At 38.2% G+C, this 15,459-nt stretch overlaps 1 protein-coding gene across 5 annotated transcripts in view; it reads right to left on the bottom strand.

The window, feature by feature from the left end:
- Positions 1-15,459, bottom strand: part of PCNX2 (pecanex 2) — a 149,766-nt gene that overhangs the window by 15,644 nt on the left and 118,663 nt on the right. For all 5 annotated transcript variants that reach the window (XM_085576784.1, XM_085576786.1, XM_085576785.1 and 2 more), the window contains 3 exons: positions 11,630-11,883; positions 7,180-7,413; positions 4,942-5,045 (listed from right to left, as the gene is read on the bottom strand). In XM_085576784.1, coding sequence (XP_085432910.1) covers positions 4,942-5,045; positions 7,180-7,413; positions 11,630-11,883 — 592 coding nt within the window. The remainder of the gene's footprint in view (positions 1-4,941; positions 5,046-7,179; positions 7,414-11,629; positions 11,884-15,459) is intronic.

Below are 15,459 nucleotides of genomic sequence, written 5' to 3'. Positions count from 1 at the left end.
ATGTGACACTATCTCAAGCCATTACTTCTGTAACATGCAGCCTCCTTAATCCATATAAGATACAGCTCTCGTTATTCTTCCCATTGTTATGCTCTCTCCTGAAGACACTAATGAGATTATTACGAAGCTGTAAAAGTCAACCACTTTGATCTTAGGCCTGACTCTCATCCACTTCATTTTGATCTCAGGCCTCACTCAAGGTTGTTGCTATTTTCTTGGCCCACTTTTAACATACCTCAATTAGTAATCTGCTGTAGTTACAGGCTGCTTCAAAATATTTTAAAAACATCTTAAGGTAAAATTACATGTCAAAGAAACAACATTAATCTGTAAGAGACATAACCACGGTATCTGGCAACATTTTCAACCCTCTGAGCTAACAACCTGAAGAGCTGCTGTCACAACTGCAAGTTATTTTAGAACAAGACTGGTAGGTGTGTGGGAACCGTCAGCCCCTGGAAGGTGCAGAAAAGAGGGGATTAAGTAGAGCCACAAACACCAGAGGGAGGGCAACAGTGCCAAAGCAAATACTCCCTCCTACTGCACTCCTTACGCTGCTCCGACAGCTGAAACTAAAAACATTTAGTGCCAGCCTGAAAACAGTATGTATGCAAACTAATGAGCTGGTGAGTATATCTGTGTGTATTTTGCATCTGCAGACCTTCTCCAGTGTCAACTGCAAGTTTATTTAAGGAATAAAGGAACGGGCATGTGTTTGAGCTAGTAATAACCTGAATGTCATAGTTCACCTGAAATATTTTCAGTGGAAGCCCTTCTAATTGGATATTTTGGATGACAGTAGTTGTGAGCTGAGTCAAACTTTTCTGCCCTGCTCAGCTCTGGCAGACATCAAGCTGCACTGTCTGCTTGGACTCCCACCAGCAGTGCAGCACCCTGTGGTGCCATGGTCCATGCCCTCTATGTCTTCCCCTCCCCTCAGCTGCTGGGCAGTGCAGTGGGGTGACCAGGTGGGAAGGGACAAGTGGGACCAGCTTCTTCCCTGGGTTTCTAAGTGAGCAGCAGTACCTCCAGGCAGAGGCCTTCCCTGGAATGACTTTTCATCCAAACGGAGCTTGGGGAACCTGAGCAGCCAATCTTGGTAGTATTGGAAGTATCTGATGAGAGATGCTTTATTGAGAGATTTTTGTATTTTTCCAAATCTGAAATTTTTACTAAATATTTCTTTACTAGTAGCTTTAGTGGCTGAATAGAATTATTCTGTAATTTTTTAACAAATACACAACTAAACATATCACCCACATTTGAATAAATTAATGGTAATGTCATGTCATTCTTCAAATTGCATTTTGTGCAGGATGCCTCCTAATGACAGTTTAAAAGAGCAAATGATTTGCATTGCAATGTTCTGCCTCCTTAATGAATGCATTTATTATGTAATCTAGCGTTAATGTTAGGTTTCTACTGACATTTACATGAACAGGTACAGTGAATAATTATTTACATACATTATAAAAGAGCATTTAAAATCTTGGTTTACACGGTGACATTTACTGATTAATAGATTAGACAAAATCATGTGTAAATGAGTGCAAATTGATAGTTTGCATACACAATGTAAACTTGACTCTCAACTCTGTAGTGCACAGCCCATGGTAACATTACCTTTGCTCCACTGCACAGCAGTTGGATGATTGTCACTCCTCCAAGACACAGCAAGGACTAGACTTAGTCCAGAGGAAGTTTCCTACTACCTGCATAGTCACCTCTGAGAATGAAACATGAACTGCAGAGCACAGCAGATTCTTGGCTGGTTTGCTTCCACTAAACATCTGAAATGCTTCATACAGTGAGAAGAGTATGATGCCTACTTGCATCATACTTACATTTCCAAACTCATCCCAAAAGCTCTAGCAATGTTGTACACAAGATGGTCTACAGAGAGAATTAATATAAAATCCTGAGATGACGTTCAAGGTAAATTCTCAGAGCTTACCAGAGAAATCTAAATCTGTATTTTTGTAATTCAGCAGTTCAGCGTGACAAAAAGTGTTAGGAGCCCTGTCCTCTGACAAAATGAGCCACACCCCAACAGCCAGAGTTATGGAATGGCCTGGGTAAGAAGGGACCTTAAAGATCATCTGTTTCCAACCTCATACATGTGGTATATCTCCCTCTCATGCACACATCTGGCTGTGGGACTGCCTGCTCTGACCATTCCTGAGAAAATTAAAACCCTCTTCAGCACCACTAGGCTCTGAAAGGTCCCTGAAATATCATGGCACCATTTCAAAGAAAAGGACCATGAAGCACCACTCAAGGAAGCGTTCCTTCCACTTCTGAGGACATCAAGTACCTCTGTCCCATGTGACTGAATGCAGACCTGCAGCAGTCTGAGAGCTGGGGGCAAGGACCAGCAGAACACTCAAGATTGCCCTGGGTGAGAGCTGCTGTGCTCTGCCAAACACAGAGAGAGGAGTGAAAGAAGACAATTCTCTGAGCATCTCCTTCTGGCCTCATCAGCATTGCACATGTTGGACAAAGTCTCCTCCCCTGGCATGCTTCCTGCATAATGGTATTCCTATTGCAGTCTCACTGACCAACTACTCATTTGTGTTTAAACAAGTTGTGCAGATCTGTCTAATAAACACCATTAGTAGGATGCCCTTCATGCTCAAGTGAATGTATTTGGGGGATTTCTGTTGATAAAAGTCTTGATGTCAGGGGGAGTATCCACCTTGCTCCTTAGTTAATGATTTCTACTAAATTTGTTTTGTCCCTTAAAATATATATATTCTGAAAGACAAGAAGAAATGTCATTTACCAAGCTAAAGTCATGTTTTGTAGCTGCAGCAATTTATAACTTCAGCTGTGCTACTCAGATTCCTTTTCTATTGCTCCAGATCCTTCTGACTGTAGAAATGCATTAAAGGTAATTTAGCCAGGTGGGGAAGTGACATAGTTTTTCCACAGAGAAACTTTTCCAGGGAAAGCTTTTGTGAAGTAGCATTGGAAAAGATACCGACAGAAGCTTCCACTTAGTCCCTTTCATGTTGCAAAAATACATTTAAAAAATACAATTATTTGATACTGCCCTGGAACACTTGCTTTAAAAAAAGAAAACCAGGGCTTAATTGAAGATTATATAGAACAGGTTAAAAAAAAAGGGACAGAGCTGTGCACCTCAGATGACTACCCCAGTTTTTTGCCTTTCTGCAGACCTTCCCTCCCCAAGAAAAGTATTTTTAAATATGGAGAGTCCACTTATCAAAAGAGAGGAAGTAATTCAGTTCATTGCTATTCGTCAGATTTTGAAAAGACATGATATAGCTGACTCCTGAAATTATTATTAAAATCTTTACAGAACACTATACAAATAATTATGCTCAACATTCATACTTTCCATGTTCAGCTTTGGAAAGTCTCTGATAATATTATCCTTTTGCATTACCTACTAACCAGGTAAGCCAGTACAAATAGGGGACATTGTTATTATATCTGTACTAGAGCCAAAGCATTGTAATGAAGATTTTAAGATCCAGTAGAAAGTACATGCAATGTGATGACAGTTTTAGGAAGCTTTTGTGTTATTTTCAGATGAATTTCTAATATGGCTGTGACCCATCTATTGCAGGCACAGATCAAAAATCACTTTAATCTTTTCTCAAACAAATATCATAAATGCACATAAACTTTCCCATCATTCCCCCAAACTCTAAAATTTGGATCATCAAAAAAAAAAATAGGACAATTTAAAAAATACCAATGATTTACCTACCTAACATCACACTAATTTGAATGAATAGAAATTAAGGGAGAAGAAATGCAGCCCAGAAGAAAACTACTACAGGAAGGGAATGTGCAAAGACTAGTAGAAAAGAGATGACAAAAGCCACTTTAGAAAGCAGAAATCAGCAGCACAAAAAGAAATAAGCCACGTGAGCCACAAACATTTTGCATGGAAGACATAAAACAAAATGTTATAAATGTCTCAACAGATAACAAAGCTAGAATGAATATTTTAAAATACTGTTTTAACAAAATGCACTCAAAATCACGAATGCTGTCTCTGTTTGCTTGTTAGTAAGACAAACCCTCTCTAAGGAGCATGTTCATAGAGGTCTAGATAGCTTTGCTCACCATTCTGTGCCAACACAACAAGGTCACTTAGAAACTGTATTTATTCAGCTTCTCCATTGTTACTAAACTCCTGTGCACACAGAGGGTTCAAATAAATCTAATAAACCCCTAAAATTATGTGGGAAGTTAAACTCCATTAAAATAATCATTATTTCATTAATAAAATGCCTCATCTGTAGCACAGTGTAAATTATACTGTATAAAATCCAAACAACTCAGAACTCTCAGTGAAAATGGAAGAATCCCTAATGAAAATATAAGATGAAGAGCATATTTAGAAACAATATCAATGAAGCCTATTTTAATTAACCAGGTTTCCTAGGAAGAAGTGTTTAGAATGCATGAACAATGAGCAAGGTAGAATGAGAACAGACAAAGCTGCAGCCTCAGGAGATGAGAGGTTCTCCCTTCCTTAGTTGCCAGAATGAAGTGGCACAATGAACAGGAATACACCCCTGAGGAATACAGAGAAGAACCCTTATTCATTTATTTTTATTTAGCTAACTACAACTCAGATGACAGCAGTTTCTTCCTCTTCTGTAGATTTCTTCCTTCTACTGGAATGCCAGAGGAAGAACAGCATTCCAGTAGCCAGGCATAAGGTAACACAAGCAATAACCATTGGTACTCATTCTTTCAATCACAAATTCTGCTTTGTCCTATAAAATAATTAGTTCTTTTAGCCAGCCACAAAGAAAAAGATGATCAGGAATGACAGAAAATATTTTATGGAGGAATGAGATTTTACCTTGATCTAATCTTCTCTTGAGATCCCACATCACGTGAAAAAGGACAAACAGGTCTTTGTTTTAACATGAGGAAAAAGGGATTCCTGAAGATTACCTGATGGCCATATTGTGAGATGCAGTTCCCAAAGCTCTCCGGCCCAGTATACACAAGGCAAAGGAAAGTGTCACTAGAGGAGAGTCCTCATCACTGTCCAGGTGCTACAAAGTTTTAAGATTAGCATGTTACTCTAAGTGCAAACATCACATTTAAAACCACAAATAGTGACATTCATAATATCTGCATGTACCTGGACCTGCACACCAAAACATTCTTTGCAATTAAACAGAACAAGAAGGAAGACCATCACCATCAGAGGATTTTTGCAAAATGCAAGCTTGTTTTGCCCACTGGCTGGAAACAGAACACTTCATTCTCAGGTAGTGAGATCCCAGGGTAAAGAAAGGAGCTTTGGTGGTGGTGATGTTTTATTGTGGGATTTTTGTTTGCTTCCACTTCTCCCAGATCTGACATTGTAAACTGAAGGAGGTTCCTCATTGTTGGGAGACACTGCAATTGGAGACAGCAAAAACCCTTTTCATGGAACACAGTTTCTGTGCAACCTTACCACAGATTTCTGAAGTACAGTACCTTTGGAAAAGCTTGGAGGCGCACACTTTCAGTAAATAACAATACCTATCTAAATCGTTGATGACACTGACTGCCCATTTTAACAAGCGCTCAGAATATTGCATTTATGTTTATTAGCTCAGAAGAGGTTTTTAAACAAAATTTTCACAAAGAAAACTTTGCTACCATGCAGGAGGAAAAAATTGGAACAACCCCTCATGCATGTTAATCTTCAGGAGATACATGCATCTATGCATCCATGCAATGAGTGATTTCTTACAGCTTTCTTTGACTCCAAAACTGAAAACAATTATAATGGAGAAATGTAGCTCCTTCTATATAATATATTGATTTTCTGGGTTCTGTGTAGAGTGAACTTGTTTTTTTTTATCCCACCTCCTACATGAACTGTGCTTCTCTATAATCAATTAATTAAAAAACAAAGGTGAAATATGTAACAAAAAGATAAATGTATGTGTGTGTGGCACCAGTGCAGGCATTAATTTGCCTTTTGAAGCCTAACTTACATGTTTCAAGCCTATTGGCATCCCTAACTCTATTATTGAATTTGAAAATCTAAGGCAGAGAACAAGGGGAAAGGCATCAATTAACAGTGGCTTTCCCCGCAGCATGCAATTATTTGTGTATCAGACCTTGGGAGCTGAGACATGGAGACGAGAAAGAAAAGAAGTGAAGTATTCCCAGTAGGAGGACATGGTGTTTTGGAAAGGGCTCAGAAGACAATTCAATGAAAACAATATCAATATCATGATATGCAAGGAAATTGCTGGAATGGTACTCAGCATCAGAGACATGAGAAGGACCAAAGTGGAGCAGAAATATTTGGTGATGTTACACCAAGTAAGGTCAGCAATGGGATGTTGCAGTCTGTGATCCTGAGTGGAAAAATGCACAAATACAGCACATCGTGGCCAGGAAAGAGACACTTCTCCACTTTTGCTACTATCAGCAATAATCAGAAAATTAGATGAAGGCAATATGCTTATTTGAAACAGTACTCTCCCTCTGGGCTATTTTGAGTATTCCATGGAAATACAGTAGTGCATTTCTGACAAACAACTGCTGACCATCAGTAATCTTAGTGGCTCAGAGCATGCAAATTCACAGCTGCACATCTGCCCTTGACCTTCCAGAGCTGTAGTGATTGCCCACGGTTCTGTGGTGTGGCTCATCTTTGAGTCATGAGCTGCCAGAGGTGACCTGTGCCAGGAGGGAGTATGCCATGCACTCCCCTACCATCCTGCAACTGCACACAAGTATAAGCAAATTTCTGAAAAGGATACACAGACATCACAGGCATTTGGCAAATGCACCAATCATTGGCAACACTGAAGGAACTGTAATGCTCTGATGACATTCTCTGAACGGAACTGCTCTAGCAGTACTTCTGTGAACACTTGATATATCTGTGCTTTCTAGAGCTGATGAAATTAACATTGTTGGAAATTTGCACAGTAAAGAGTTGGTTCCATATTCAAAGCTTGATGCTCCTAAAGACTCCAGTTTTTGCACACAGGTAGTTTCCAAAATGTTTTTTCCATTCCACAAAACCTGTTTTCCTTTTACATTAAAGCTAAAAGCTTATATTAAATAAATTTTATTCTACTAATCCTGAGCAAGTAAAAGAGTAGCCATGCACCATTTCACTCATATCGCAAGAACTAAAACTAATATTACTAAAAAGAAAATAAAACTGACACATACCTCCACTCTTTTCCTGGCACAGAACTGAATCCAGTCCAGATAAACACTGCAGAAGCTAGCTCTTGTTATCCCTTGGAGACACGGAACATAATCTTCATCTATGTTAACGTTAAACATTGCAAGGTCACGTTCAATATAATGCCACTTTGCATATGGCTGCAGTATCTTTTGGATAGATTCATCTTTTATCCAGTCCTGGATTTTGGGAGAACTTGCTGTAAAGTATATTATACTCTGTTGACAAAATGTACAAATGTTAGTCACTCTGAACTTTGACTAAAGCAGATATATTTTACACAGAAGAGAATAAGCCAAATAGGACCCTGCTATAAACTGTAATAGTATAGCTATTTCTTAAATTTTACTGCTTAGCATCATTATTGCTTCACAAAAATGTTCAAGTTAAAAAGATGTCAATTTATATTGACAGCAGACAACAGAAAAAGAAGTAGCATTTTCAATATCCTTCTGCCTTCTAGGAAAATCCATACAATTATAGGAATAGAGTTTCAGCATTCAAACATGCCAGTATTAGTGGGGTTTTACAGTCTATCACTGAGAAGGTGATATCAATAATAGCTTAGGCATGTTTTTGAACAAACAGTAGTAGATGGTCCCATCCTCAAAATAGGGCATTTTCCTCAGTGGACTTACTGTTTTCTGGAAATGATGCTTTCCTAATTCTTTAGTAGCCACAAAGATGAGATGTAACAGACGTGTATGACACAAGTCTGTTATTTGTTAATGCAGCAGGTAAAGAATAATAGATTTTTGTTTTTACATGTTGGGTTAAAAAGCTGATAACCGATGTAACCGAGTTTGCTTTTAAAGCACTGAAGGTGCTGGAGCATTCAGCAGGGGTTCTTTAACAAAATACATAAATACTAGAAAGCACATTATCTCATATCTGTGCCTGAGTTTCTAAGTTTTTCTAACCACTCTGTCTGGACACATTAAAATAATAATAAAGTAATAAAAAAATTATATACAAACAGAACTTAGAACATATTTTCAAAAGATTATGAAACTTAAGAGTTCCAGTGTGTTCTATCAGCAGTAAAGTCCCATTATAATATTTTATAATATTAATTTAGTGTTGGATACCAAAGCAAATGAGGAGCAAGTATACATGGCTGAAGATGATGTAGTTGTACTTTACCCAGTCAATGAAAAGCGTGCTAGGCAAATAAATGTATAAAATTAATGTAAGATGGATTACAGAGGACAAAAGCACTACCAGCCCTTTGAAAAACCCCAGATGCTCTCCATAGTGTATTTTTCAAATTGTACAAAAGTAAGAGGAGAATCAAGCTTCAGAGGAAAAAGACAAGTCAGACAGATACAGACAGAGTGGACCCTTAATTCCTTGGCATGGGGAGAAAAATACACTCCTTAAAAAAGATTAATGCAGAAACAATAGAAGCTGAAAACACAGCACTCAGCGAATACACAGACTTCTTGAATACTAAAATATGTTTAAATAATAATATATTGTGAAGAGATGGAAGAGGCACAAGGGAAAAATATCACAGTAGCTGGGCAGGAAATTATTTCAAAATATATGCAGAAGGGCTGCAGTAGCTGACCCACTTTATTTGTGGGGAATAAAAATCCTTCCATAACAAGAAATGTATGTATTTCTAGGCTGCTAGTGAAATTGCAAATGAAATAAATATAATTTAGGAATAAGATACTCAGTGCAACTCATTGTTTAAAAGATCAATACAGTAATTATTCTTGAAGGATAGAAGAACTAAAACAAAGCATACATTCTCTTTGTTGATTTTTGAGATAGAGTTTGCTTTTTTTATTATGCTCATCTGTGTTTACAAAGAAGCTGATTCAGCTGGGAAAAAATCAGACTTGCAATCAGACACAGAAACAACAAAATCTTCTGTCACCTAATTAAATTCTGCTTTTGGTAACTCTTACAAGATATGTTTTATGCAGAAGTACATCCTCAGCTATATGGCATTTCTGAAACAATATGGTAAATATTTACAACATTGTAAGCTACAGAGAATAAACCAGAAACACTCCAAATGCTCAATGCAATGGAAGTGCAGTTTCTGCAGAAACTCCAACCTAAGTGATTTTTGAGTTTCTGTTTTATGTGACCTGAATACTGCCTTATCTATAGTTCTTCTTGCAATTACTTTCATACTGTTAAAAAGAAAGTGTGAACAACTTTTAGAATGTTCACAGTGAAACTGCACAGGGTCTTGATCTAGATTCCCCCAGAAGAAAGAGCTGGGGAAGGAATCAATTCTCACCTCTGTGTCTGATACTGTTTATTTGGAGGCAAGCATTAAATAAATAGGAAAAAAGCTGATCTAACACATATTATAATCTTCTCACTTTCCAATGCTATAATAAAGATTTTACCAAATCTTTTTAAAGTCCCTATTTATGGAAAAAACTAATTACTTTAAAAGTACAAGGAGAAAATATCCAAATAACTTTATTTTGGGAAGTGACGTTCTAGAGAAGGGATTTCCTGAGTGCCCCCTCCCTTCACTGCTCCAGCCCAGGCTAATACTGAAGATGCCAACAGGTGGTTATTATTATTATTCGTCCTTCCCTAAAAAGAGAAGTAGATTAAAAAGAGACAGCCCGAGGATGAAGACCGACCTTTCTGAGAATGAAGTTCTGCCAGTGCAATATAATAATACTGGCTCAACTAAATCCAATGAGAAGAGATTTGATTTTCATGCTTTCAGAGCTATCAGTGGTGCACAGGAGCTCTGCATAGAGCGGGGATGGAGCCACAGCACACCTCAGTGATGTGGTGAGCATTTAACCCACTCCCTTCTACTCCAAACAGGATCAACTAACCACACCTGTATCACATGGGATGGAAGTTTGTCTAAGCCATTTTACCTATGTCAGTTGCTTCTCACACATGTCCAGAACCAGAAGCTCTAAGCTGCCTTTCAGTTAAGTTCTTACATCACATGTGGTGAACCTCACACTTCCCACAACTCCTCCATGTATTAATAAATTTTAAGGCACAAAAACAGTTCCAGTATATAAAGCAAAATTCTTCACTGCTTTATACGATTAAGATGCTGATTTTATTGCAGCTTAGACTGGGTTTTTTTCAATCTCATTCCCCATAAAAAGCTGAGACATTTGCCAGCTTGTACCAGTTTATGTTCCAGTTATTCAGGTTACCTTGTAAAGCAAAACAAACCAGTTGTAGCAATATACTCATTAAAGAAGACTTGGGTGTTTATTTTTTTTTAGCTTGGTTATATTGCTTTAAAACAATTTATAGCCACAAACACCACTTCTAAAATGAAAAAATTATGCTCACATGCAGTTTTATTTCTAATTAGTTTATTCAACAAAGCAGGTTGGTTACCATGCTGTACTGCCTACAAAAGTATTTATGAAATCCCAGAAGTAATCAACTGCATGATCAAAGCAGCTTTGTAAGGCAATGAGCTTGTTGGTTCATTAGAAAAAAATGGTGATTAACTTATTTACAACAGGTCTCTCTCTGAAGCCAACCGATTTTTACAATTGTGGAGATGTAAGTAAAAAGGAGATGTCAGGGATGGTTGGGAGCTTTAGCAACTGGCTTCATCGCAGTACCAGTGGCATAGCAAGCAGCACTTGGCTCTTGCTGTTTCAGTAGAAGACTATAAAGCTCAATAAATTCTTTATTTGCTGGATTGGAAATTGTTTTGGCAGAGGATGAAGATGTCTTGCTGGACTATAACGTTCAATTATTTTGACAAATTAGTATCTATCTTGCTTTTGTGATCTTAATAACAATGCAATTGTATAAGTGGTGTAAATGAACTGATGTGTTATCAGTGTAATAAACCAACATCAAATGTGTTGTGATGTATATGTAAAACATAAGGTAAGTAGGGGGTTTGCACTACTAAAAACGTACATTTGAGAAAGAGCTCTCCAGAAGTTTCCCAAGAACTTTATGCTTGTTAATAACTTTCTTTTATTTTCCAGGAAAGAAAGAAACAGTGGAAAGACCAAGGCAAGAAAAAATAACAAACTGTTAGTTAGTGAAGCATTGTAAAAACATAAGAACATAAGTAAGAACACTTTGCCTGATTTTATAACTACAGGATGGTAATTCACCTTCTTAATCGCCACTGAAGCATGCCTGCCATTTTCTGTACTAACTGTAAGTATAAGTGATCAGAATTAAATTTAGCAAAGGGAGATATCAATTAATTATCTCTATTCCAGTGGAAGGTGTCCCTGCCATAGGAGGAGGGTTGGAACTGGATGCTCTTAAGATCAAACCAAATGATTCTATGGTTCTGTGAGCTAACATCAAGTCAGTCTGACCGCCAGACTGCAAAGCAGATGGATAAACATAAAGCAAAAAACTTTCAAATGCTCTTTCTTCCGTAGACAAACTGCATTCCATTTGAGAAACCTGCCTAGGAACAAAGTGGACTTGACCAAAGATGTTTACCTTGATATAGTATCTGATAAGGATTCTGCGCAGATCGAACACCTGCAGCATGGTGGCAGCGTTGTTGTCGATGATGCTGTATCCCTCCAGGATGTACTGCGTCCGTGTGATCTCCCACGTCAGCCAGCGCAGGTTGAAGGCTGCATTACAGGACAGCAGGTGAGGCAAGTGCCCAGGCTTACAACAGCAGCAGCCTTCGTTGTCTTCATCTCCTTCTGTTATAGCCTCCACCTCTCTCTGCTGGCAGTATGTCCCTTGGCAGCGAGAAAAAGAGAGTGTGCTGCCAGTTATTGGGGGAGAAGGAAACAAAGGATGTCTTACAAACTCACATTCAAAGTATGTTTGAAGGTTGTACGCACTTACAAAAATCTGAAAGAATGAGCTATGGTAACAAACTCCATGTGAGCCACATGCAGCAGCAGATAAAGGGCTGTACATTACTCATTTACTACTATCACCTATAAAAGCCAAAAGGGCCTTATCCTATGTTCTAGTTCTAATGTGTTCTGAGCCGAGCTAAACTACAGACCACAGCTTCTGCCTTCATAAAAACTCACCAAGAAACAATTCTAAAGAGTCTCACTCCATAAGGCACATTAAGCAAATTGATCCAAGTCTCAGTCTGCTTATTTAATTGACATAGTGGACCCAAAGAAAGATTTTAGTGTGTCAGACCACTTGTAAAATCTGGTTTTTAGCAAACTATCTTGGAAAGCAGGTTCTAAAAATAACATCGACTGGGTTGTTCTCTCTCCCACTGGAGTAAAAGCTACTTTGGATCAAACGTCTCTAATGAACAGCACTAGTGGCAGTACATCACAAAAACAGAACAGCTTTCTAATTAGTCTATTACACAGGCTTTAGATCAAAGTAGAGCAAATTTTTCTAAAAAGAATATGTTACCTCAAAAAGAAGCCATGAGGCAGATGCAGAAGCAATAATGCAGACTCTGCATTTTCAGCCTGTGCTGTGCACTCTGGATGGTCAAGCCAAGCCCTTGTGGATTTGAGATCTATGAATGCAGTTGCTATACTATGTAGGGCACTACTAATGAAAACCCAGGCAGACACCCATGTGCTCCCCCCAGTATTCTCAGAATACATAAGTTTTATGTTCCTGATATATGCTTCTTTTTAAAATTTACTCTCCATAGGCTGCTGCAGAACTTACTCCCCACTTAGTTTGTACATAAACCATCTTTCAAGGGCATGTCCTGTGATGCAAATTACACATCCTGCACAAGCCTTCTGCCAGAGGTTCACTATCACCCCACAAACTCCTGACTCCATCAACTTCTAAACAGACTTGACAGGAGAGGAAGAGATGTGAGACTGCACTGCAGTCCAACAGCTCCCTCCCCACCAGGACCAAGAGACCTGCTGTGTCACTGTAAACAGGAGAAGAATTTGGCTGTGTTCATCACCTGAACATTCAGCCAGGAAAGAACACAGTGCCATCTTCAATTCCCTGCAGTCTGCCAGCACCCCAAAAGAGAGCCTGGAGCAGAGCATCATCCCAAAGGCCTTTCTGTGGAGCATGATGACAACTGCTGTGCTCTTAACTGTCTGTTCCAGTCCCATCACAACTCTCTGGTCAACAACCTGTGACCTTCAGTTTGTATCATCAGAAGCAGCATCTAGAATATTCCTTTCTACTCACTAAGAAAAACCTTTCAAAACACAACAAAATATGCTGAAGTATGGGTTATCACTTCTTTTTTTGCCTGTGCATCTGCAAAAATGTGCAAAGCATACAAGTAAAAATATAAGAAAAAAATCCAAAGGAAATACCTGAGAAAAACCAGGATTGTAGCCCTCAGAGATGGAGGAAAAAAATTCAGTATATTCCAGGGTTTTCTGTTCAGTTTGCTATGAATGAAAATTTACAAAGTGAACCCAGTGTTGCTCACCCACTGATATGCATTTCTCCTTAGACTTCAGGGATATACAATATGAAAACTTATTAAAAGTCTTCATGTCATCCAAATATAAACATCTTGCCTTTCAGTACTGCCAAGTACAAAACATGACCTATTAGTCTGACATTTCCAGTTGGACTGGACATGAACTGGACTGCTTCTGCTTCATATTTCACAGATTTCTACATGAATTAACACTTAGTGCTCGACAGCAAAAATACCAAGAACTGCTCTGGGTCAGCAGATGCTTCTGTGAAATCAAGTCAGAAGATATCACATTCAAACTGAAGTAGGGAAAACATTCCTTTGTACATTGCTTGAAAACAGTAAAGCAAATGCTCCATGCTGGTGCTGTTACTATTGCTGTTATGTTTATTTTTGAAATGTTAAAGGTCTTTCAGTATTACACTGAACTTAAGAGAAGATAAATCTTCATCCAGGTGCAAAATGAAGCATTGCCAGATGCTTGAAAGTGATGGAGAATGAAAAATACAATGAACAACTGTCCCTGATTACTCGACATCAACAAGACTTCAATATACCTTTTCCCAGTCTATGTAACTATTCATATACTTTTTTCTTTTCTTTTGGTATGGAAAGATCAAATTTTATTTCTGTGATTTTTATTTTATTTCATTTTTCTATGTATTTTACTTTTTAAATGTTTTTTATTTTATTTTTATTATTTCTATGGTTTACTCTCTCTACTACCTCTTTCAATAAGTGCCAAATATTATTACTGCAGTTTCTGTAATTACTAGTTTTCTTAGGGGACATATTTTGTAAAATTCAGGGCCAAGGAAGCTGGTAAGGCACAGAAAAGGTGATTTCAAGAGACCGTCAATGTTTAAAGGAAACAGTCATCACATGCATAACAAAAAGAAGATGATGCCAGAACATTATTTGCATTTCAACTAATTCTACAGGTTAAAATGCCTCCAAGTTGTCTTTTCTAGGTAATTTTAATCAGCTAGCATTAAAATTATACTACAGGGGGTGCAATCAATGTTGAACTCGAGGAGCAAGAGTCATTCTAAGAGGAACTGTGTTATTACAAAAGCTATGCGAAACTACCAAAGGAGTTCATGTGGTCATTTTATGGATTTATTCCAAAGAATAAATGGAAGTGCTCTTCAACATCTGGCAAACAAGCACTTGATTAACAAAAGCCGTTTGATGGACTTGGGCACTACCACCCTGGGGATTTGGTGTCCTCCCTGCTTGTGGAGCATCTGGGGTGTCCCTCTCAACGGTGTAACCTGAGCCACGGCCAGTGCTCTGACAAAACACCAAATCCTCATTCCTGCTGATTAGTATTTCCAAACAACATCTAGTAAAAGGACTCAAGTCCACAAAGACAACGTTCAGCCTTGATACTCAAGTACATGTTAGTTCCCTCCTAATTCCTGCAGTCAGTTCTAGAACAGCTGCCAGTAATTTCCTCTCATATTTAACGGAGCCTTGCTTTAGGCCTTAATGCACTGGCTGGCTTTCAATGCCAGATTGGCATTTTACTGTAAAATTTCATTTACCAGTGCATACATCAATCCTTTTTGGTTCATTACTCCAGACGCTGGTACCACAGAGACTAAGAGCGTGTGCTCAGCTTTATGCGTTGAGCCAGAAGGGACAGGACACAGTAAATGGAGTCAAGCATTTGTGTCTGTGTTTTACAGAAGGATAGACCTGGACTTTTTTGTATGTGCTATAAACTGATGATTTTAATGACATTTTTTATATTGCTTCTCAAAACATTAGCAAGTTCAAGCAACTCTGAAAGAATTATTCACAAAACCAAAGAGCAGGGAACAGAATGTGCCCTTCACTTCTGCAATATAATTAAGTGTAGTACCATTAAATATTAAAATACAGAAAAATGTTTTCACTAATAATTAGTAATTTCAAAATCTGA

The sequence above is a fragment of the Lonchura striata genome, chromosome 3 (assembly GCF_050655825.1).
Source record: "Lonchura striata isolate lonStrDom1 chromosome 3, ASM5065582v1, whole genome shotgun sequence".
Classification (NCBI taxonomy): domain Eukaryota; kingdom Metazoa; phylum Chordata; class Aves; order Passeriformes; family Estrildidae; genus Lonchura; species Lonchura striata.
The sequence above is the reverse complement of the archived record's forward strand: the minus strand, read 5'-3'. Positions and strand labels throughout refer to the sequence as shown.